General features: G+C 38.3%; 1 protein-coding gene across 4 annotated transcripts; it reads right to left on the reverse strand.

The window, feature by feature from the left end:
* Window positions 1-97: 97 nt before the first annotated feature.
* Window positions 98-20,642, reverse strand: Ociad1 (OCIA domain containing 1). 4 transcript variants are annotated; one of them, XM_055629279.1, is made up of 9 exons: window positions 20,620-20,642; window positions 19,072-19,134; window positions 18,615-18,695; window positions 11,318-11,371; window positions 9,474-9,521; window positions 8,378-8,513; window positions 6,314-6,489; window positions 2,431-2,583; window positions 98-580 (listed from the first exon to the last, which is right to left on the reverse strand). In XM_055629279.1, exons 2-9 carry the CDS (start codon window positions 19,127-19,129, stop codon window positions 543-545), a joined length of 744 nt encoding a protein of 247 aa, XP_055485254.1. In that variant the 5' UTR covers window positions 19,130-19,134; window positions 20,620-20,642; the 3' UTR covers window positions 98-542. The 4 variants fall into 4 exon arrangements, with proteins under 4 accessions (XP_055485254.1, XP_055485253.1, XP_055485255.1 ...); XM_055629278.1 differs by lacking the exon at window positions 20,620-20,642 and adding an exon at window positions 20,437-20,613; XM_055629280.1 differs by lacking the exons at window positions 2,431-2,583; window positions 20,620-20,642 and adding an exon at window positions 20,437-20,613.
* Between the last annotated feature and the right edge of the window lie 2,342 nt (window positions 20,643-22,984).

Below are 22,984 nucleotides of genomic sequence, written 5' to 3' on the forward strand. Positions count from 1 at the left end.
TATTTTCTTTCGCTTAAAATACCACTTATTTAGACTTACACATGAAAACACATTAGCACATTTCAAACAAAGCCATAAAAGCGAGAAAGACAGTTGCTGCATGTTTTTACAGTTTATTCACCATACACATTAAGAAGCTAGAGCAAATGCTGGAGAAAGGCCTTTTAATAACGAATGCAAAGCTATACACTATGTGTGTCTTGTTCCCCCCACCCCTCAACATGCACTATCATTTATCTTCGTAGGCTGATCTAGAGTCACAGTCGAGTTTCATGAGTCTCTCTCTGTAACTGAAAACAATTTCACCAAGTATGCACAGCCAAGGCATAAAACCATCATTCTGAGTGCCCTGGGTACATTGACACAAGAGTAAACACTAAAATCTGTGTCTTTAAAGCATCATATGTTAAATCACACAAACCAGGATTTTGTTTAAAACGTGTTTATGAAGACTGCTGCTGAGTCCAAGCATGCAGGTGCGTACAGCCACCTGGATCAAGCCGGATATGGAAGGCCTTCAGGAGGTCCAATGAGGCAGTTTTTCACTCATCCCAAGTATCTCCATATTTGTTTACTTTGACTAGGAAAAAAGCACAAATAACTGATGATTCCAAACAGTAAAAAGACACCACTTTAAGTCTGTTATGATGATGAGAAGCTGTGTTTACAGTGAATGAGAATACTGGAGAGTCAATGGTAAAGGGTACTGAATATAAATGCCCTACGTAACAGCACAACCCCCATTTTAAAAGTGAGAAAGCAGATTAGTAACTTGCCCAAGGTATTAGCCTTAACAAGAACTGAGATTTGGAATCTGTTAAGTCCAAACTCTGGGTGCCTGCCTTTATGAGTTTATCTAACTGAGCATGTGGCTGTGTATGATAGCTCATACCAAAACAAAGTTACCAAGAAATTATTTTAAAAAAATTTCTAATAACTTGAATTTTGCTTTTCACAAAGGAAATCATAACTCAATCTCGCCTATCAGATGTCAAATAACATTCTATTTCCCATATTCTGGTAATTACATATTACATTTTCACACTCACTCCAGTCTTTCTTTGGCAGTGCTGATAGAACGCAGGGCCCCAGGGCAAGCCAGGAAAGCTCACTGAGCTACACTCAGTCCCCATTTCCTCTTTTAGCGTCTCTCTACCTAGCTTCCCTCTGTGAATTAACACCTATGGCAAAGACTCAAGGAACTCTAACAATGTAACGAAGCAATGATTGTGGTGTGGCCTCTTCAGTCAATCTATGACGTCAAAACGGCTTTTACCATCACACTAAAATCATAGTACATTGCTCCATTGTTGTCCCATTTTGCCCTGTCCCTTTAAAGCCATATGATAGTCTTCTAGAACATCCATGATGTGTGGGAGTACTGCTCTGATATGTGCTTCCTAATTTCCAGTAAGATAAACACCAACAAAAATAATCTATAGAAAGCTCTTTGTGTTTGTTCTGTTTTGTCTTCTGGAGACAGGGTTTCTCTGTGTAACAACCCTGCCATTCCTGGAACTCACTCTGTAGACCAGGTTGGCCTCGAACTCAGAGACTCATCTATCTACCTCTGCCTCTGAATGCTGGGACTAAAGGACTAAGCCATCACTGTCCAGCTTAAAGCTCAAAGTATTTTAGTAATACTTTCAGAGAATGTGAACTATACTACACCAATGTCCAATTTTCTGTCTAGATTCAAGAACATCTTAGGAAAAAAAAAAATCACAATTTCATAGCAGGTCTTCTCTTTAAATTGTAATACAAAGCACAAAACAAATAAAAACCAACAGTTTTCTTCTAGAAAGAAGAGAGCTATGTTTAGTACTTTGTCATGAAACAGCACTTCAAGAATGTGCAGTTAAAGCTCCACATGTACCAAATTCCACAAGTGCACCAGAGCTCTTTCTCTAGCCCGTGAGGTTGAAAAATGAATAAAGTGCAATAGTTCCTGACACATGAGTGCAAATGCTACGCTGTGAGATACAAACTAAAAGAGCATAAAAAGAGAAACCCGCTTCCTGCCCTCAAGATAAGTGAGGCTTCCACTCTGAGCCTCAGTGAACCAGCGGAAAGGACATGCCGACATAGCGAGGCCACCAGCACCAAAACAAAATAAATTAAATATTTGTTACTATTTATGAGAAGTGTGTATGTTGTATTACGTCAGAGTTTAACTTTCTGAAGTTGGATCTTTCTGTCCATTGTGTAGACCTCCAGGGACTGAACTCAGGTCATCAGTCTTAGAGGGAGGTGCCTTTACCTGCTGGCTCATTTTGCCCACTCTGAAGTAACTATTCTTTTAAAAGTAATTTATTTTTATTTATTTTGGTAAATTTCTTAAAGAGCTAGACATGTTAGTATAAAAACATTTTAAACTGAAACTCCAGCTTCCAATCTAACAAGTCCCGTGAGTAGACTAAACTGTCATACCTTCTTTTTTGGGCACTCTTTCCTGCATAGGCCTGACTGAGGGGTCAGTCTTGTGTGCTAAAGTTACTTCATAGGACTCTCTGTTCTTACTCCTTAATTCCTCATATGTAATACTTTTTCTTTTGGGACTTTCTTCAAGGTTGGGCTCAGGTCCTAAAACAACAAACAGTTAATAGGTGGTAATAAGAGGTAGATAAATCTAATGTGACTAAATTTTGCAATTTTTTTTTTTTTACCTAAAACTGAAACAGAAAAGTGAAATATATGATCAAACATATACTACCGTTGCAAAAGAACTAGGCTTCCTCCAAGACAATTACAGAAGTATAATTCCTCCTCCCTTATACTTCTAAAATTTAAGATTAGTATCAAAATTTTAATAAACTCAGCTATGGCCAAAAAAAAAAAAAAAAAAAAAAAAAGCAATCCTAAGATCTACCAGTGTGTCTGAAACTTACTAAATGCATTTAGACTATGTATAGAACTAGAGAGCCTACTGAACAAAACTTGACCTCTACCGGCTCATGCTACCTAAAATTTATTCTTACTATGTTTATGGTATTTAAATAAAAACACTTGAAATAACTCTCCCATGGTATGAAACTTCCTTTGAAGAGAGCAGACCTGAGTCACCAGTGTGACAGTCAACTTCAGCCTCTTGTTCTCTTCTGACCAAAGAGAGTCAATGTGCAAGCATCATCAGTCAAATGCTCACATAAGGGGCTGAAGAAATGGCTCAGTGGTTAAGAGCACTGTCTGCTCTTCCAAAGGACCTAGGTTCAATTCCCAGCATCCACACAGCAGCTCACAACTGTCTGTACTGCCAATTCCAAGGGATGACACCTTCGCACTAATGCACATAAAATAAAATTAAGTAAATTATAAAAAAAAGAAAAATCCTCACATAAATAATGACATGGACTCTGTAATTAATGACTGACAGGTCAGTTAAGCAACATAGTTTAAGTATATAAACAGCAAAAGGACCGTACAAACATTGCAAAAGAATAACTGATGATAGCAGTTGAATACCCACTCAAGTTTTATACAGCACACAAACAGTACCTTCCAGCCAGACACAAACTGGGCATGTTATTTTAGGAATATACTAACTAAATTTTAAGTCAACTTTTATAAATGGTATTTGTTTAAAATGCCAGTGAATAATCAGAATCTTCTAAGCAGTAAGTATTAAGTAGTATTTTCAAATCTTTAATATTTTATTTTGGTAAAATATACTATAAAAATATAAAACAAACAGGATTTTAATTTATAATTTTCTATAATATACCATGATTAAATACTCATTTTTCCTGGATAAGAAAAATAATCTTAATTTACAAAATAATCTCACATCCATTTTTAACACTGTTATTACATTAGTGGTAAGCCATCATCAAACTCATTTCCCCTCCCAAAAGGTATTTTTAAAGCCCTAAGGCAGTCATAGAGATTTTCAGGAGGGCTGGGTCTGCGACCCCCTCACTCCATTAGCCAACGGCACAAGTCCTTGGGCAAATCACTAAGCTTCTCTGAATTCTGTTTTCTCCAAATGTGATATAATTTAAATACATGACCTCTAGGATTCATTCCTTCCAGGTCTACTTTTTTCTTATGCAAAAAAGAATGTTATTCTGACATTCTGTGATAAGTGAAAGCCTAAACCACACAGAAGATTGGCAGAGGTTTACACATTTTCCCAATGTGTAAAGCTGACTGAAAATATACTTTACTGTTTTGTGAAAGTTACTAAGACCTGGAAGGAATAAGAATATGTAACAGCACTGCCTAAAAACAACTACCCATGGCAATTTTTCTAGCCAGTATGGCAGAATGCCTCTAACTTTGGGAAGATCACTAAGTCTTTGGAATCCTTAAAAAGAAGCACTAACAGGAGGGCAGACAAGACTCCAGACAAGGTGCCCTGGAAGGGAGGGCAGCATCTGGGCAGAGCAAAGGAGCTACAGTGGTGCGTCTGCCCTGGAGGGGAGGACAGCAACACACACACAAGAACCACACGTGATTCTTGAGATAGATAGATATAGATAGATAGTTACTGTGAAGGCATTAAAATCCTATTAAATACGGATCTTTCCCACTTATGGTTAAAGACCAAAGAGACTTTTATCTGCTTTTACATGGAAAAGATTAAAACACAAGATTCTGTAGATGAAAATGGTAGGAAGAATGCATATCACGGCAACACAAGAGCTGGTGCATGCCTAGAACACAGGAGAATGGATCTGAACCTAACTTAAAAAAATCAAACACAGGTGGAGGACAAGAACAGCTTCTTCAGAGAGAAGATGGTGTCTCTACTCTGCCTGCCTTTTTGCTGTTCTCATTTGGTATCTTTGGTCCCAACCAGAGACAGCATGAAGACCTTAGGATTAAGGTATTCAACAATTCTCCTGAATATGAATCTTTCATCTTTTCTGCATCAGTCTTCCCTCTGCCCAAACTTTCACTATAAGGCATTGTGTCCAGTAAATCTTCAGCGACAGTATTCTACATGGCCACATCCAAGGTGCCACAAGTATGCATGGCTACTGAGCAACAGAGAAACTAACTTTACATTTCATTCATTTCTAATTAATTTATAAAGCCACACCCTGCTTGTGGATACTTCATATTCTGAGTACATGGGTCCCTTTGGTACCTTCTCAAACATTCCTTAGCCTATCATCAGTTACTCTTTTTTCATTGTATCCTTTCCCATCTCTTTAATCTGTATGCAGACTCAATCAAGAGTCAAAAAGACAAAAACAAAGCAACCCTCTAAATGTTGCTAAATTAGCCTTCAAAATTATTATTCCAAAGCATACTCTAAAAAAGATTCACAATTTATCCCAGCCCTCTGAGTTAGAGGTGTCATAAATTTTAGAAAAATATTATCATATATAATATCCCTAGACACAAAGCCAGGATAGGAATGTAAAACAAGTAAACATATCAATAGTTTTATATAAAATATAGGAAAAAAGTCATTTTAAGTAAAGTAAATAAAGGCCACATCAGTATTTGCTGCCAAATGTGTTCTTAAGTTCTGGTTTTTATAACTTTTGGTGTTTTAGTGTTAAAGACGTATAGGCCTGTCTTTCCTATTTCTAACTCTCTACTTTTCTCTGTAGAATAGAAGGAAAGGAAGGAATCTAACATTTGTTCAGTTTATTGTCTATTAGCATTGTGTCTGACTACTTCATCTAATTTTAACAGTTCTTTGAAAAGCATTACACCTCCATTTCAGATGAATAATATAAACTAGTTACCCAATAATGACTAATTACAGGATCACAGCAAATTTTAAACATAATTTAAATCCTGGACTGAATCCAAAGTTTTTACTTCACACATTTATGCTCTGAATTTATTATTTACACAAATTTTGTAATACATTTTTAAGTGTATTTTCTCACATGATAACAATTCTGTAAGGCAGGTATAACCTTCTCTTACAATTACAAGGTAACTGAAAGCCTTTAGGACCGACCTATCAAATATATAACCCACATCTTCCTGAGCCTCTGCCGTTCCCAGGCAGTTATTACTTCTTTGCTGTTCCTCTACATTTGTAAACATTTTCAACTGGGGCAATCTGTGACTTATCTATCTATTTCTGTATCCTCCAACAAGATGAGTTCCTCAGGGTCAAGAACTGGGCCTTACTCATCTTTATTTCTTCCATACCTAGCAAGAGTATGTTGGATGAATGAAGAAACCAATGAAAAGAACAAACATGCTTAGTCAGGCCAATGGATGGAGTTAGGCTGACAGCTGACAGTAGCACACAGAGGTGATATCCAGCAGAAAAAGAGCATCAAATAAAGTGTATACATACGTTGGACCATAAAATGCTGAAATTCATTTCAAGAGAAGTTTCTACCTTGGGCAATATGGTCAGTAATACCAGTGGGAGTGGACTCATTCATAGAAGCACTAAATGGAATTGGTTCATAACGAGGAAGCGTCTCCTTTTCTATGTTGTCTGCTTCTGGAGATGTCACAAAAGAGGACTGACCACTCACATTTGAGTCATATTTTGACCTTTGAGCATAATGCCTGTAAAAGAACATCATAATACATAAGAACAAAGAGTCATTGTCTTTTTATTTAGATAAAAAAGCTATGAATTTCTGAAACAATTATAATTTTAAGTTATTTATAAGCCACCGAATATACTTTGTTTCTGCTACAAAAGCAGTCAAGCTATGTCTTGACACATTTAGGTACCTTAAACATGGTCACTAACTACCCATGAGGGTGACTGTGGTAATCCCAGCCCCAGGGAGCCTCAGATGAGAGAACCCTGAGTTAGAGGCCTGACCTGTAGTATAATTGCCTCAGAAGTAAACAGCCATTCAATAAAAGGAGATAGGAAAACATATACTCAATTTTCTAAACATTTAGCTTTGCGAGTAATTTCAATGTGTGTGGTATTAAAATCCTTAAAAGAAAAACATCCTTCAGATCAGGTTTCAATAAACGTGTCCATGCTGCCCGTTGATACAGTGGTTATTTCCATAGCTATAGTCAACATAATCTGTAACTTGCTGACACAAATAAAGGTATTTCTCATAAAATTTGCATTGTCTCTATTATGAAATAATTCATTAGTCTGCTGAATGATCTTACTACTTAAGTATTTACGTACCCAAACAGATAATTTATATTTTCACAATATAAAATCTAAACCATAATCTGAAGAAACCCAAGAATGGATTAAACATTGCTTTACTAGATTTACAAGTCTGAAAACTTTTGAGACAGGGTCATACTATATAGTCCTGGCTGTCCTTGAGTTCACGCAGATCTGCTTGCTTTTGTCTCCCAAGTGCTGAGATTAATGGCACATGCCACTACACCTAGCTTTACAACTCTGAAATATGTTACATTTCAAAGTGGTTAGTTTTGAGGACAGGACATAGAGATGTAGTAGCACAGGCTGGTTTGACACTTAATTCTCCTGCTTCAACTTTCCAAGTGGTGGTGGGCTGTATACATCACCCCACCATGTTATCATTTTGCAGGATTTTTGTTATAGTTGTTTTGTTTTGAATATTTAATTTTAACTTTAAATAACTAAATCACATTGTAGGAAGTTTGGGTAAGAGAATAACATCTGACACATTGCAACCAGCATTATTAAGCACTTGATGTAAACTTTTCTTAAGACACAGTCTTATAAGTATGTAACTATAATTTTATACTCCATCTTTCTTGTTTATCAAAAACATTTCACCCAGGTGTTTCACAGATGTCATAGCCATAGTTTGAAGTAGCTCAAAATGTTCACTAGCACACATAACGTGACCATCCATCCTCCTCCACTAGACATGACACCAACTATAGTTTTTCTTCTATTGAAAGTTGTAAACAACCTTGAGCCTACAGGTTTTGTTTTTCCTTTTTATCCGATTTACAACTTTGTAAATAACAAAATAAACAAACAAAACCTCCAAAATATTTTTATTAATTTATACCAAAAATTCATTCAAGTAACAGCTCACTTTTGAAATATATTCTTAAGAATTAACTATGGTTCTTAGTACGAGACAGTCAAAACAAACGAATGTACTGCAAGCTTCAAGAAAATCAAATAGACAAACGTTCTCTGCTAAGTTTATTTTCCTAATAAACAATAAAAAGGGGGCTATCCATTGAGATATGATAGATTGACAAAATTTGGTAACTTGAAAGTCCAAAATGTGATAAAGCAAAAGTGCTTGCTAAACTGAATAAAAACAGAAATCCATTATCCTGGACAGGTCCTAAAAGCAGCCAAATCTTGGTCTACTTTTTAAAGAAAAACAAACAAACAAACAAACAAACAAACAAACAAACAAAAACACACTTCTATACTTGAACAAATGGCCATAGGCAGTTTCAGGCCTTGCATTTTAAGACAGTTGTTTCCTAAAAACCAAAATGAAGGTGAGAACTGACCTACCCAGGTGGGGAAGAGCGCCGCACTTGGCCTGACCGTAGAGCTTCTCCAAGCGGGGAGTTTTCAAGATTCTTGAACTTTTCTTGGCAAGTTTTCACATAAGAAAGCTTTCCAGCAAAGTATCCCATGATACAAGCAACTTATTTGTAAAAAACAAACAAACAACAAACAAATTGTGCCACTGAATGGGCTTTTATAGATAATTTTTTTTTCTGAGATAGCATTTTAAAAAGTACATTTCTAAATATCTCTTAGGTTTTAGGAAGACCAAGGTTACCTAAAATGATGATAACGATACTTTACATCAAATTAATAAAGAAAGTCTATGGATATAATTCACTTTCTCCAAAGTCTAGTCAGTTCAAGTAAAGTAGCTATAACATAAACTAATCCTAATATATTCACTTTATAGACAAGAACAAGGCAGAAAAAGATGGATAAGCCACCAAAGTAAGTCATAGTCATGGAGATTTGGGCCATATATTTTATTGTAAGAAGGAATTGTGGGCTGGAGAGATGGCTCAGCAGTTAAGAGCATAGGCTGTTCCTCCAAATGACCCAAGTTCAAATTCCAGCACACAAGTGGCAGCTCATGTTGTCTGTGGCTTCAGTTCCAGGGGATATGACACCCTCTCACATACATACAAGCAGGCAGAATGCCAATGTACATGAAATAAATAATTTTTAAAAAAGATGGACTTGTGCTCAAGTCCCAACAATTTCACAAGATTTCCTTAAAAAAAATAATTCAGTACAATAAGCCCATTAAAATAATGAATCACTTGAATTAGTAGAATATCTAGCAAACTTTTATTATAAACAAATCAAATTTATTTTCAAGTACCATGTATATGGTACTTGAAATAATGAAATAATTGAAATAATGTCAAATGAAAATTTATTTTATATTGCAAAAAGAGGAAACCTTTTAACACAGGCCTCTTTATGTTGACATTAAAATTGTCAAGCAGTATATCAAGCTTCAACAATCTGATTTGTGACAGCATATAAACAGGCAACATAAATGACTCAAAATATCTGATTTAGGTTTAATCATTTGTAAAAAGGGTAGAAAAAATACAGCATTATTCACACTTACATATCAGTTTAGGAATGGAACCATATTTCGGATGACTTGACAGGATTCCTAAAGAAGAGTTAAAAGTATTTCTGAGTAACATTGTTAGAGAAGGAAAAATTAGTTTCTACTATCTTAAAACAGCAAGTGCCAAAAGTAACTTTTTTTTTTTTTTTTTTTGTGAAGTCAGTGTCAACAGAAAATTTTCTAAAGGTCAAAACACTATAGATTACTGGAATAGGTAAATACAGAAAGACTACTTGACACAGTCAAGAGATTAAGTAAATGTTTCTCTCTACCAAAGATCAACAACAAAGTCTTAAAAGATTTGATTAATTATAGGACTGAAAAACATCCAAGAGCCAGAAAAGTGCCCTAACCAAATATATACAACAGCTCTACACTGAAACCCTGTCTCATAAAAACATAAAATTTAAAAAGTGAGCGTAAGACAATAAAAATTTATTTTGTGCTATACAAAATGAAAACAGCACAATACATATCAGATATTCAAAAGTATGAAAAAACTGAGCAAGACAGGGTATGCTATCCTAGAAATGAAACAAAAAGAATGCTTCAAGAACAAGTTAATGGATCGAGGTACGGAGGCACACATCTTCAGTACCAGTGCTTCAGGGGCAGTCAGGTAGACTGCTTTTAGTTCAAGGCTAGCCAGCCTTGTCCACATAGAGTTTTAGGGCAGTCAATCCCTGTCTGGAGACCCTCCCTGCCAAAACACACCTGGTACTCATGTTATCAAGAACAAAAACTGCCCATCAAATCTGAGCAACACAGAGGTTATATGGCAATGATCTTTGATGTTTCCAACAATGATAAACATATGAAAATGAATGACATGAACTGTAATGGATTAAAACATAAAAAGCAAAGCGCTCATTCGTGAAATCTGATTCAAATTTGAAAGTGTTGAGACTATTAAGGAAAACACAGAAGGGAGCTTTTCCTTTATATTTTGTTCAAGAACAGGGATCACCTACAATCAGGATAAAATCCATGTTTTTGCAGATTCTGACTGTTTTGCCAAATTTTAATTTCTACCTTATATAACAAAGCTAGTATAGTGAACTACAGATCTTTAAGCCAGTGCACATGAATCACCTTAAACTTGTAAAACAGACTGCAATATTGACTCAGTATGACTGGGAAGGGCCCAGAATCAGCACTGCCAACAATCTCTAAGGGCGCTACACACTGTTCAGCTGGTCCAAGTTTGCTCTTCTCCTTGCAAACTAGCCACAAGGGTTGAATGGTTGGTTTTTAATGTCTGTCTAAGTGTAAGGCGCGTGTGCTCCCTGGAGCTGGAGTTACAAGGTCACAAGAAAGATGAAGTCAAACTCAAATCCTCTGCAAGAGCAGCAAGTGCTCTTAACCACTGAACCATCCCTCCAGACCTATCAACAAATGTTAAGGTACTTTTCTGGTTTTGTAGATTGTTATTGATACCAAATTCTCTGGTTGTTTGTTTGTTTTGTTGAGGCAGGGTCTCAAGTAGCCCAGGATGGCCTTAAACTTGGAATCCCCCTGCATCCACTTCTCAAGTGCTGGGATTACAGGCAGGTGCAACCACACCCATTTTTTTTTTTTTTTTAATACAGTGCCAGGGTTCAAATCTGAGACTTCCTGAACATAGGGAGAAACTGTAACAAAAACACATGGCCATGCCATCAAAATATCAAAGCAACATAATCAAATGAGTGGGTCTAGATAGACAAAATTGTTCTAATACTGTATAAATTAATCATTGATCATGATTAATAAGACCATATTCCCTTACTTAAAAATCAGGAAAATAAGATAAAGCAAGTTATCCAAAATGCTAAATAAGTGTAAATTTAAATACTTACCTTTACTAATTAATCCTTGAGTAATCAACATACTTGTGGCAGCCAATGGCACAGCTATAGGAAAAAAAAAAAAACTTATCAACAAAAGGAAAATGCTATTTTGAGTACACTTAGAGATAAATTAGTATAAATAACAACGAAACCATCAAGAGAAGATTCAACAACCCAGATCTCTAAAGCTGCACTGTGCACAAACAGCAAAATTCAAGGAGTATTTTCAGAATACTGCAAAATATTAAACAATATATTTCAAGAAACCACCTACATTTAAGTACCAATAGCAATTTATTAAAATAATCAACTTCAACAAAGTAAAACGTCTCTAAGTCACGTCTGAAGTAAAAGCAAAAAAACCAGATGCTACAGATGCACACTACAAGAGCAGCCATTCAGTACTCAGTGATAACCAAATTCCAGTCTAAGGACATCATGTCAATTATCTCATTTACTTTTTATCCTATCACATCTTTATTGTTGTGTTACTACCACTTACAAAATAAGCTTAAAGATAGTAAGAACCATACTCACTTAAAACCACATAAATAATTATTAGGTCCTCACAACCTAAGGAAACCTGCTGAATCTCAGACTGTAAGATTTTAGGTTGTATATTACACTATGACAACCAAAATACAAAATATATTTCACCATGTGATTAACATGGTAGCTGGGAGAATGAAATCTATACTTTATATTTATATATATTCCTTAAAACCACATGAAAATATATAAAATAAATTATTAACTCATAACTCCAAAATAATTTATAACTTAAAAACAGCTATAAATCATTATTCTCTATACCAGTACTAAGAATTTTCTGCAATGACGGAGTTGCTCACTAGATTGGCAAGCAACTAGATCTAGTAACTGACCAGCAGACAGTCCCTAGACTGATAATAAATTTACCTAAATATGTATCTCACCTGTTTATACAAACAGAGTCTATACACTGGAAAACTTGACATCTGGGAGTCTGGAACTTCAGTACCAGGTAGGCTAAGGTGCCCATGTGATCAGTCCTCAATAAGAACCCTGACTCTGGTCTCTAATGAGCACACACAGTAGATATGCGTATGTACACTCTGAACTCCACTAATGGCTCCTTTACTTAATTTTGCTTTTTATATTTTAATTGTAAATTATTTTAAATTCAAATAACAGCATGCACCTGGTGAATGGTACACTTTATAAAGAGCCAGAGAGTAAAGAGTCTTCATGCCATCTATGCAACTGCCATTTTAAGGCAAAAGCACCCGAAGACAAAACATGGGGGAAAATGAACTTATAACTTTTCTAATAAAATGTTACTTAGAGACAGAAAACATTAATCCTAGTAATCTGCATATGTAATCAAATCAGTCCTTTTTCCCCAACCATTTTAAATACATAGAAATTATTTTCAGCATTTTAAATACAAAACCACATTTGGTTCATGCTGTAGTCTGGTCAATTCTTGTCTAAACTATATGGCACTTTAAAAACAAAAGTGATTAAACATTTTAATTATTATAGAAATTTTATGATCAAGATTTCTAATTCTGTAATTGGATAATAACTTTGCCATCAGACATAAATGCAGCCACCCAAAGGTTTGGCCACTTATTCTTCTACTAAGAGATTTACCTTTGCTTTCTTTAATATTGGCTGATCAGAATACCTTTATGTGTTATCATTTAAGGTTTTTCAAAGAACAAATCATTTTTAATTACAGCATCAGTTTGTCTTGGTTCAAGGACTGAAGAATTGCAGAAGGTAAGAGGGGACGTGTTAGTCAGCCACCCCACAATTCCTGGCAATGGGATGCTGGTGCTTCTACGCAACCTCCATTTACCATCATGCCGGCAGGCATTTCCTCCTACTCCATAAGGGAATAATAGATTAGGCTCACGTTCTATCTAATTTACTCTATCTATTTTATGTCACACAAAAAGAGAACGGCCCGCTAAAGGGGGCTCTGGCAGTTATCTAGTATTCATCCTAATCAGAGTAAACTGATATCCAGAATGGACAACTCATGTGCTCAAAACAACACAGGTGATTTGTGTGGTTGACCTGGGATCAAAACCAAGGTCTCTGGCTCCCAGGCCAGTGGCCTTTCCCACTGTATCACTACTTCACTCTATAAACAATCTGTTCCTTCAGGTAAATCAGTAACAGTGATGACCACTGTCCACACCATATCCAATCAAGCATTCCCACAGTTCCTTGAGCCCTGTTCTCCTCACAACTGTAAAATGCTACTCTAAATTCCCAGTTTTTCTTTTTCTTTTTTTCCGAGACAGGGTTTCTCTTTGTAGCCTTGGCTGTCCGGGACTCACTTTGTAAGCCAAGCTGTCCTCAAACTCACAGAGACCCACCTGCTTCTGCCTCCCTTAGTGCTGGGATTACAGACGTACACCACCAAGCCCAGCTTCACAACAGTTTTCAATAGAAACTTTAATGCATTAGTCAGTATGCATGCATGTACATGTGTATGTATGCATGTACATGTGTATGTATGCATGTATGTATACACGAATACACATACATATACATACAGCCATTTAACAGATGCTACCATTTGTAAAATTAGAATTCCCACAATTCCATGAGGTAGCTAACACTGCCTTTTTACAGATAAACAAATGGACACAAATAGAAACTTTTCTAAATCTCACAGCTCCTAAATCTCACAGTATAGTTGGGACTTGAATCCAGATAGTAAGGTAGTCCCTAGACTCTATGTTTTTATCATTAATAATACTGTCTAATCTGCAAGTACATAGTTATAAAATAACTTTTCATAAAGAAGTAGAGTCTATTTGCCCAGACAGAACACCCGAGTATCAAAGAAAGATTCATCCAAGTCCAGTGTGTGAACCAGTATGCTTACTGGAGAGTCTTTAAAGGAGCATAGGTGACTCAAAAGGTAACCAATCCATCAGGAAGTCTCCTGAGCAATTTATGGTTAGCCGTGGCACTGAACCATGTCACCAGCAGCATAGCTGACTCACAAAAAGGTCCATCAGTAATGACTCCCCTCAGCAACTTTATCCAAAAAACAAACAAAAATAAATCCCTTTGACATTAACTATCCAGGCTACTGCCACTGATATTGGGTACATGCCAGAAGTAGACAGCAAATCCCTAACATGGAAGGCGCGGAGCGCAGGACAAAGAAATCAAGCTGGTAATGTTCTCCCTCATTGCTAGCTTTGTGGTAACAGACAGCATTATGGCAGGATGATTGGTAAGAATTATGGCCTACAGTCCTGATGGCCATGCCAAACCATCATGTGGTTGCTGCCATAATGCTGGCATAACTAATATAGGTGAAACCAACACTTTTCCAGATAAATGTAAGCCTACTCCACAGAACAATGCTTGATATTTTGAGAAAGGCACCAATTTATGACTAAGAATACCATAGGCCCCAGCAGGAAGGCTATGACTATTGTTTTATGTACATGATGAAATTGCCTCCTAAACATCTGTATTGATAGCTATAGATTGCTGCTGCTGTTGGGCCATATTAAAAGGAAACTTGACTGACAAGACTGCTGCTGTGACACAGTGGGCTCAATGCTCAGAAAAATAATCATACATCTTCATCATGCCCTACAAGGAGGGAACATGACCAAGAAGGAAGGCAGAAAGAATGTAAAGAGCCAGGAGTGCACTGTGGTTGTTTCCTGAGTTGGAGAGGACCATTGCTTCTTTAATCAGAGCAGCTGGTACAAGCCACAAGAGACCCTCAACAGGCCTCTCTTTTCCTGGAGGCTGTAAGAGGTAAATAATTCAGTGAGGCCCCCTTTATATGTGTTGAACATGCTGTGAAATTTTTCGATGATTCAGACGCTCAGGAGTCAACCATGCTCCTGTAAGTAATAAACTCTACACTTTACCAATCTGAACTTCAGTGGAATCCTTTCTTTGTTCTATCAGTGTTATCCCAATCTGGGATAAACAGGTACTTAAGTCTCTCCAGGGAAAGCCAAATGGTGTAGATATAGACATGTTTTTGTCTTGGTCCCAGGTGTGGGATGTGGGACTGATTCAGATGGTCACGGCAGGAGACTCTCTGCTTTGTCCAGGCTCTGAGAGGAACACTTTGCCAACTGCAGCTAGTTTAAGTCTGAGGACTCTAGAGAGAGAATAGATGCCAGAGCCCAGACAGTGCGGAGCTCAGAGAAAGAACAATGCTGCTACTACTTTCTTCTGGCTGCTCCTGGTTGCTGTTGTAAGACAAGAAGCTGGAGATTTCCTAAAATGAATACTGGACTGGTTCCAAGGAACCTGACAACCATAACTAACAGGAAGCAGCTCAGAAAGAAAACTGCACCCCTCTCCCACTAACCCTTTTTCTCTCCTACCTGGTGTTGGGGTGTTGGAAGGGATTGGGGTGGAGTAGGGAGAAAAAGATTAAAAATATGTAAATAAGTTTTTTAAGAAATAGTCAGATAACACTGATAACACGCACTTAAAAGTGTAACATGTAATCTGTAACTTATGCAACTATGAATTCATATACGATGTTAGTGGTTGCAAAGGTTGAGAACTACTGTAGTACATAATATGCAACAGCGATATTTCATGTATAGAGTCTTCTGTCATTTGCTCCTTTTATAAGGTAACAGAAATCTTCAGATTAATGAGTTTGATTTTAAACCAGAAGAAATAGTTTACAGATATCAAAAAGGTATAAAAATTACAATCAGTACATTCTCAGGGAGTTATAATTACTCTAACAGTCACAAGCCAATACTCTCCTTAGTAAAATAAATTTCATCACTCATTTGCATAAGTATGTATGTCATATACAGCATTCCTTATTTGAGAAAGAAATGCTATTAAGTACAAACTTTTCTATTACACGACTACTAAATCCTCATGGTAATTACACACATTTAATTTCTTATCATCTGGTTATAGAAGTTCGGTGCTGCAATAATAAAGAACATTTAATTCATCTCTGTTTTAAAAGTCTAAAGCAGTCCCAAACAGGGAGGCAGACGCAGACAGATCTCTGTGTGTTCAAGACCAGCCTGATCTACACAAGTGAATTCCAGGACATCTAGCAAAACACAAACAAGAATAAAAGTCTAATGTTACTTATTAATCTTTTGTCTAGTAGCCCAGCTAGAAATAAAATAGCAAACTATTTTTCGCCTGTCCTTGTTTCTCTCAATTTGGAATTAACATGTAATAAAAAAAAATCCTGCCTATAGATCACTGCCCTTCGGTACAATTTAAGCATAATAATCTTACATCTATTCCCAGTAACACACAACAAAAGTATAAATTTATCACCCAAATATAAATCTGGACACAATAGTATGCATTAGCTTAATACATCACACTTCAAACCTATGTACCAAGTCTAGTCGTTATTTAGTATGGCAAAACTGCCATACTAAATTTATTTCCCCATAGAAATAGTATACCTTTAATGAGTACTGTTATAAACTAGGTATCTTGATATTATCATTTGACCCTTTTTCCCTTTATTTCCTCTATCAATCTTTTTAAAAATTGCCATTTTACATTCTTTAAAAAACATAATAGTGTTATGATATTTCTGTATAGGTCAGAGGGCAACTTTTGGAAATGGCTTCTCCCCTTCCCTCATGTGGTTTCTGAATGCAAGGCTTGGCAGGTTTTCCTACTGAGCCATCTCCCAGGCCCCTTTCCTTCTTTGTTTCTTCCCCCTGCCCCTTATAAAATTATATCCTGCAGGGCTGGCGAGATGGCTCAGCAGGCAAGAAAAATGACTGCTCTTCCAGAGCAGTGGAGTTCAATTTCTAGCACCCACATAGAAACTCAAAGCAGTCTGTAACTCCAACTCAAATGAACTGACGCCCTCTTCTAGCCTCCTCAGGCACTAAGTACATGTGGTCCACAGACACACATGCAGGCAAAATGCCCATAAAATAAAAATAAAGATTAAAAAAAATCTTTAAATTCCATCCTGCCTCTGTCAGAATTACCTATAGCAATTGTAAAGACACTGTTACTTCAGAAACACGCAGGACTCTGTATAATACAAAGTGAACAGAACATTGTATTTGTTTGTATCTTTCAGTGTTCTCTGCATTAAAATACAAATTCTTAAAAGACATGGTGGTCCACATATGAACTAGCAGAAACAGGCAGAATAATCACACAGTCAAGGCTAGCCTGGTCTTGTTCCCTTGGGGTTGTTTGTTTCTCTTTTTGTAATTCCTCCAACACCGCCCTGGTACTAGGGACTAAAGCCAGAGCATCATTAGCTCTATCACTGGTAGATCTGGTCTACATAGGAAGTTCCAGGCCAGCCAGGTCTACAATAGACAACAACCACAACAAAAATCCTAATCTTAAGACCTGCAGTCAGAAATCAAGACTGATGGTACAGTAAATCCTCACTATAATGAAAGGCAACAAACCAGTTAGTTGTTAGGACAGTCATTAAGTGTTAAGATTCAAAACCCCAACCAAGTCTGTGGTTCAGACTGACCTAACTTCAAGGCACAATGGCTCATTAGCTAAAGTGTTAACACAGGCAGAATATTAAATACCTCTAAATACTACCTTCTTCATCTCTAACGAGAGGGTAGTGACCAACCTTACTAAACCATACTCAGGCTACTCTGACAAAATTGCAATTCTATTTCCTTCCTCTTTATTAGTAGTAGCCACACTATACCAAAAGTGCCCCAACAGGTTCTAGCTATACTGTAATTTCAAATATAAATTTAAATCACTCTGTAGGTGAAAGCTTTAGATCAATTTATGCTGATTGAACAAATGATGAAGCAGGGCTGGAGGGATGGTTCAGTGGTAAAGTACCTGCAACTTCCAAACACCAGGATCTAAGTTCTGATCCCCAATATTCATGAAAAGAGCCAGGCACGGACACCCCAGTACTGGGAGGCAGAGACAGGAAGATCCTGGGTGCTCACTAGCTGGCCAATTTAGACAAAAAGGTACAACTCAAGTTCAGTGAGAAACCCTATGTAAAAAATTAAGATGGTGGTAACACATGCCTTTATCCCAGCACTCCAGAGGCAGAGGCAGAGGCAGAGGCCTCGAGGATCCCTGTGAGTTGAGGGCAACTTGGTCTATGGAGCAAGTTCTAAGACAGCCAAGGCTACACAGAGAGACTCTTTCTTTAAAAAAAATAAAATAAAATAAATAACAATATAACACAAAACAAAACGATGGAGAGGGAGAAAGACACCACCATCTGCCCTCCACACATGGGCACATACACAGATACCACAAATACACACAAGCACATTCTGTAAAAAAATAAGTCTTAGAAAGGGTAACTTACATCTGAACCAGAAGCTTTCTTCATTGCACTCTGCGAAGACTCTCCGCTCTTCCTCTGTTGGAATGTAATCAGCCCCTATGTCTTTTAAAAACAAAATTTAAAGTCATTTTCTTAAAAGTCTGAAAAGCTTTATCCACTATTAACAAGAACAATAAATAAATACAACAATGAGGAAACTGACTTGTCAACTTCTTTTTTAAACAGCTTTGACTTCCAACAGAATTTATTCCTACTACATGCTACTCAAGACAGGCTAGACAGAGTGCTAAACAAAAATATGGAAAACCAACTCCCACCCTTATTCAGATAAGGAATTTTGAGACTGTAACAAGACAGTATTAAAGACTGTACAGACGTCAACCCATAAAGCCAGCCCAACTGCTACTGTTACTTAGGCAACTAAGATTTCCTTACACAGAAGGTGCTACTAATTATAAATACTTAATATGATAGTTACGGGGAATTGGTCTTGGAACTTCTGCATTCGGCTCTCGAAAATCAGCCCTCCCATTCATAGTTCCTGTATCAGAAACATTTACATTGAAATATTACAAAGGATCAGAATAGGTTAAAATCTATAATCAGTCTACCCTGTTAATCAAGAAACTTTTTCACAACTTTTTTAAAATTAATTTTATTTTTCGTGTGTGGGTGTTTTCTTTGCATGCATGTGCACCACTAATATGCCTGGTGCCTGAGGAGACTAGAAGAGGCTGGCTCCCAGGAACTGGAGCTACAGATGGTTCTGATAAGACGAATGGCATGTGGGCACTGGGAATGGAACCCAGGTACCCTGGAAGAGGTAGTGCTCTTAACTGCTCAGCCATCTCTTCAAGCCCTGAACATTACAATTCAACTACCTGACATAAGAAAAAAATTAAATGAGAGTCATAAACACATTATTTGAGCTAATGATTCACATTCGGTTCTTTAATGAAAAAAAAAAAGGCATATTAAAAACAACAAATTTTCCCTTCTGAGGATAGGTTATTTCAAATTATTCTGCACCTTGGTTCAACAAACAAAAAACACAGCTATGTCCAAATGGCTGAAGAAAAATCCCAAGCCAATAATCAAAAAAATATTGTACCATCTCCCATTGCTCAGCAGTCAAAAAATGACGACGTCACATTCTCTGCAGGTTGCTGCTCTAACAGCAAACTACGTATCTTTCAAACCTCCCTCCATCGGCCCAAATCATCCTCAAACAACTTAAATAAACGAGGTTTTAAAATCCAAGAGCATTCCAAGAACACTGGTATTTCTCTCGTCTTCCTTTCAACCAAGACCTCAGCATTTCGGATACGAGTATCACCACGTTTAAAGAATCGCATCGCGGTAGGATCTGCACGATGCCGTCAGCCAAGTACCTTTCCGTAATTCCTTTACTGACTAAAGTCATTCATCACACCCAGGGCCTACTGCGTACCCATCCCTTGAGACAAAGGTTTCATGAAAGGCAAGCTGAACTCCTGGGTGACCGAAGCGTTCAGAGACAGCTTCCCAAACCGCAAAACGGTACCAGACAAGAGAAAGAAACCTCATCTTGCCCAGAGATGCAGGAGGGCCGCGCGACCATGGGAACACTACAGCCCGAAGCTCGCACTTCCCCAGTCCTGCACCTGCCACCCCGCCTCGCCACCGCGGCCCTCCCGCCCACCCATGCAGGCCCGGACCGCCCCGGGCACCGGCGCTGCGGCCGAGCGGACCTCCGCAGCGCGCCCCGGCGCCTCCAGGCGGGAAAATGGCGGAAAGCGCGGGGCGGCGGGCGAGGGTGGGAGACTGGCAGGCAAGCCGGGGCCTGCTGCGCCACCGCACCCACCTCGCGATGGAGGCGGCAAGGCGGCGAGCACGACCCGGGGTAGAGGCCGGCAGAGGACCCCAGTGACGGGCAACGCGGACAACGCGGGGAGCGGGCAGGGGGTGGGAAGAGGGTAGCCTCAGCGCGGTCGTCAAGAAGTCACCCAGACCCGAGCGCCCGAGGCCCGAGACCCGGAAGCATTACCTCCGACCGGAAATGACGGTGACCGCTCGGGGGAAACTGCGACGGAGCAGCCTCTCAAGGCTCAAGCGTGTCGGCCCCGCCCCGGCGAGCTGGTCCCACCTCCTTTCACCCCCAGGCCGTGGCACCCTAGAACTGCACTGCGGCTGCGCGAGCTATGGCCCTGCAGCTCCGCCCTGCCCTGAGGTTCGATGCTCTTGTGACGCACCCCAGTGATAGTGCTGTGACCAGCCGGTAGGGACGTTCTGGAACACCCCCTCCGCTCCCCTTCCTCATCCCTTGACGTTCCTTGGATTTCCCTAATTCTAAGCTTTACGTGAGTCGTTTCTTTAAGCCTCTAGGCTAGGGAGTGGAATTTTAAGCGTGACCACCTAGTTAACTGTCAGACAGAACCTCCAATCTGGTGGCTGACAGACTCCAAAAGCGGAGTCAGGGTACATTCCCACTCGGAGACGCTGAATTTGCTCATCTGAATTACCGAAGTAATGCGTATTTCGTAGTTTTGGATTAAAACAAGTCTGGGAAGAGCCTAGTTTAGGCTCTCGGAACTCTATTAACAGGAGAGTTTATTTTGATGCTAGGAGACCGACTAATGTCGATCAGACATTAGGCTGCCACCCCAACCACCGACTATTCATTATCTTTCGTTGGTGCTAGCGATGTCTATTCAGTGCTTATTCTGAACCAACTACAGAAAGTTAATCGTTGATACTTCTCAACAGCCCCACCCAGTTATGAACTATAAACGTCAGATTTCTCACCTCTTTCCTCATTTCATTTTTTTTTTTTTTCACTGCCTCTGGAGCCACCACAAACTTGTTCTGTAAACATATTTAATAGAGGGAGTCACGAAAAGCACTAATTCGGAGTCGTGGCTAGGCATCTATGCCTCTCGAACCACCCAACAATGAGAAACAGCCTGTTTTCTTTGCATTCAGCTGTTCGCTGTAGCGTCCCCACCAACAGCACACACAGAGACACGCCCTGTCTTGTAGATGGCAGCGATATTTCAAACCCTGCCTTTATGCCACCGCCTCTGTGAAGCCTGAAACACACCAGACAATCACTGTTCGCATTCTCATTGTACAGGACTGCCAGCACTACACGGTATCTCAGGCAATGTGGCGTTTGGTTGTTGCTGCTCGTTTCTTCCGCTGATATCTTTCAGAACAGCCTTACAACTATTTATATCCTCACAGATTTTAAGGTAATCAGTATAAATATTCATTCTTCTTGTGGTAAGCTGTTCTGAGTCTAGGACCTCTGCAGTTGTGGTCTCCTGTATAACACTGCATTTCTTTTTTTTTCCTTTTTTTTTTCTCAAGATATGTTGTTAACACATCAAAGATGCTTTCCTCACTGACCAACTAAAGTAATGCTCTAGTCACCTTGTAGGTTAATCTTGTTTTTCTCTTTATAACATTTTCCATGGCCTAAAATAATTATCTGTGCATTGTGTCTCTATCTTTTCCCACTCCTCCTTACTGAAATACAAGGTTGTGAAAGAAAGGAACCAAAAGTTTCCAGGATCAAAGGGATTATCATATAGTATAAAGTAAACAATATTAATTTCTTTAATGAATTTATTGGATGAATTTTTATAGTATAAAAAATATAGGAAAATTAGAAGACAGAAGTCTAATATTTCCACACCTTCAGCATATAATAAATTTTGAATGTTCTTTTTCCTGCAGAGGGAGACAAGAAAGGAATTAGAACCCATTCTGAGTGAGCTCTGTGCTAATGCAAAATCTATTTTTTATTTGCCTATTAGTGAAACTTGTAGATTCCAAAATCCATTTCTGCCCTGTTCTCTATGTTTTCTCTGGCAGACCTAATATATAATCACTGTACACTGTTAGGCATATTTTCTGTTGTCCACCAATGTTCAGTCAGTATTGGGATTTTTTTTTTGGGGGGGGGGTTAAAGATTTATGGAGCTTTTTCTTTGAAAACAAGATTCCCAAGCATCCAAATTATACTTCTATAAAGATTTTTCAAAATCAAATTTTATGTCCAGGTAAACTGTCAATTTGCAGTAGTGCTGACATTTAAAGGTTATTTGGACCTTTTGATAATTTGGACAATGATACAATAGAATAATTCCAGCATAAACTGGGTGAGATTCAAAGTCTTTCTGGAAGCTGATGCACATTTGATGGAGAAAACCTGTAAGATTTGTTCGCCATCTTAGACCCTTGGTACACTCACCTTGAACTTCTGGATCACCAGAAATCATGCTTCTTAGACTAAGTTAAGGCAATACCGATGTGGAACTCTGTGCTCAGGCATGAAAGCCTTGGGTTTCAGCCGTGAAGTCAGAGGAGCTCTGGTTTGCCTGCTGGAGACCCTCACAAGACTGGTTCCA

The sequence above is a fragment of the Psammomys obesus genome, unplaced genomic scaffold, assembly GCF_907164565.1.
Source record: "Psammomys obesus unplaced genomic scaffold, mPsaObe1.curated_primary_1811, whole genome shotgun sequence".
Taxonomy (NCBI): Eukaryota; Metazoa; Chordata; class Mammalia; order Rodentia; family Muridae; genus Psammomys; species Psammomys obesus.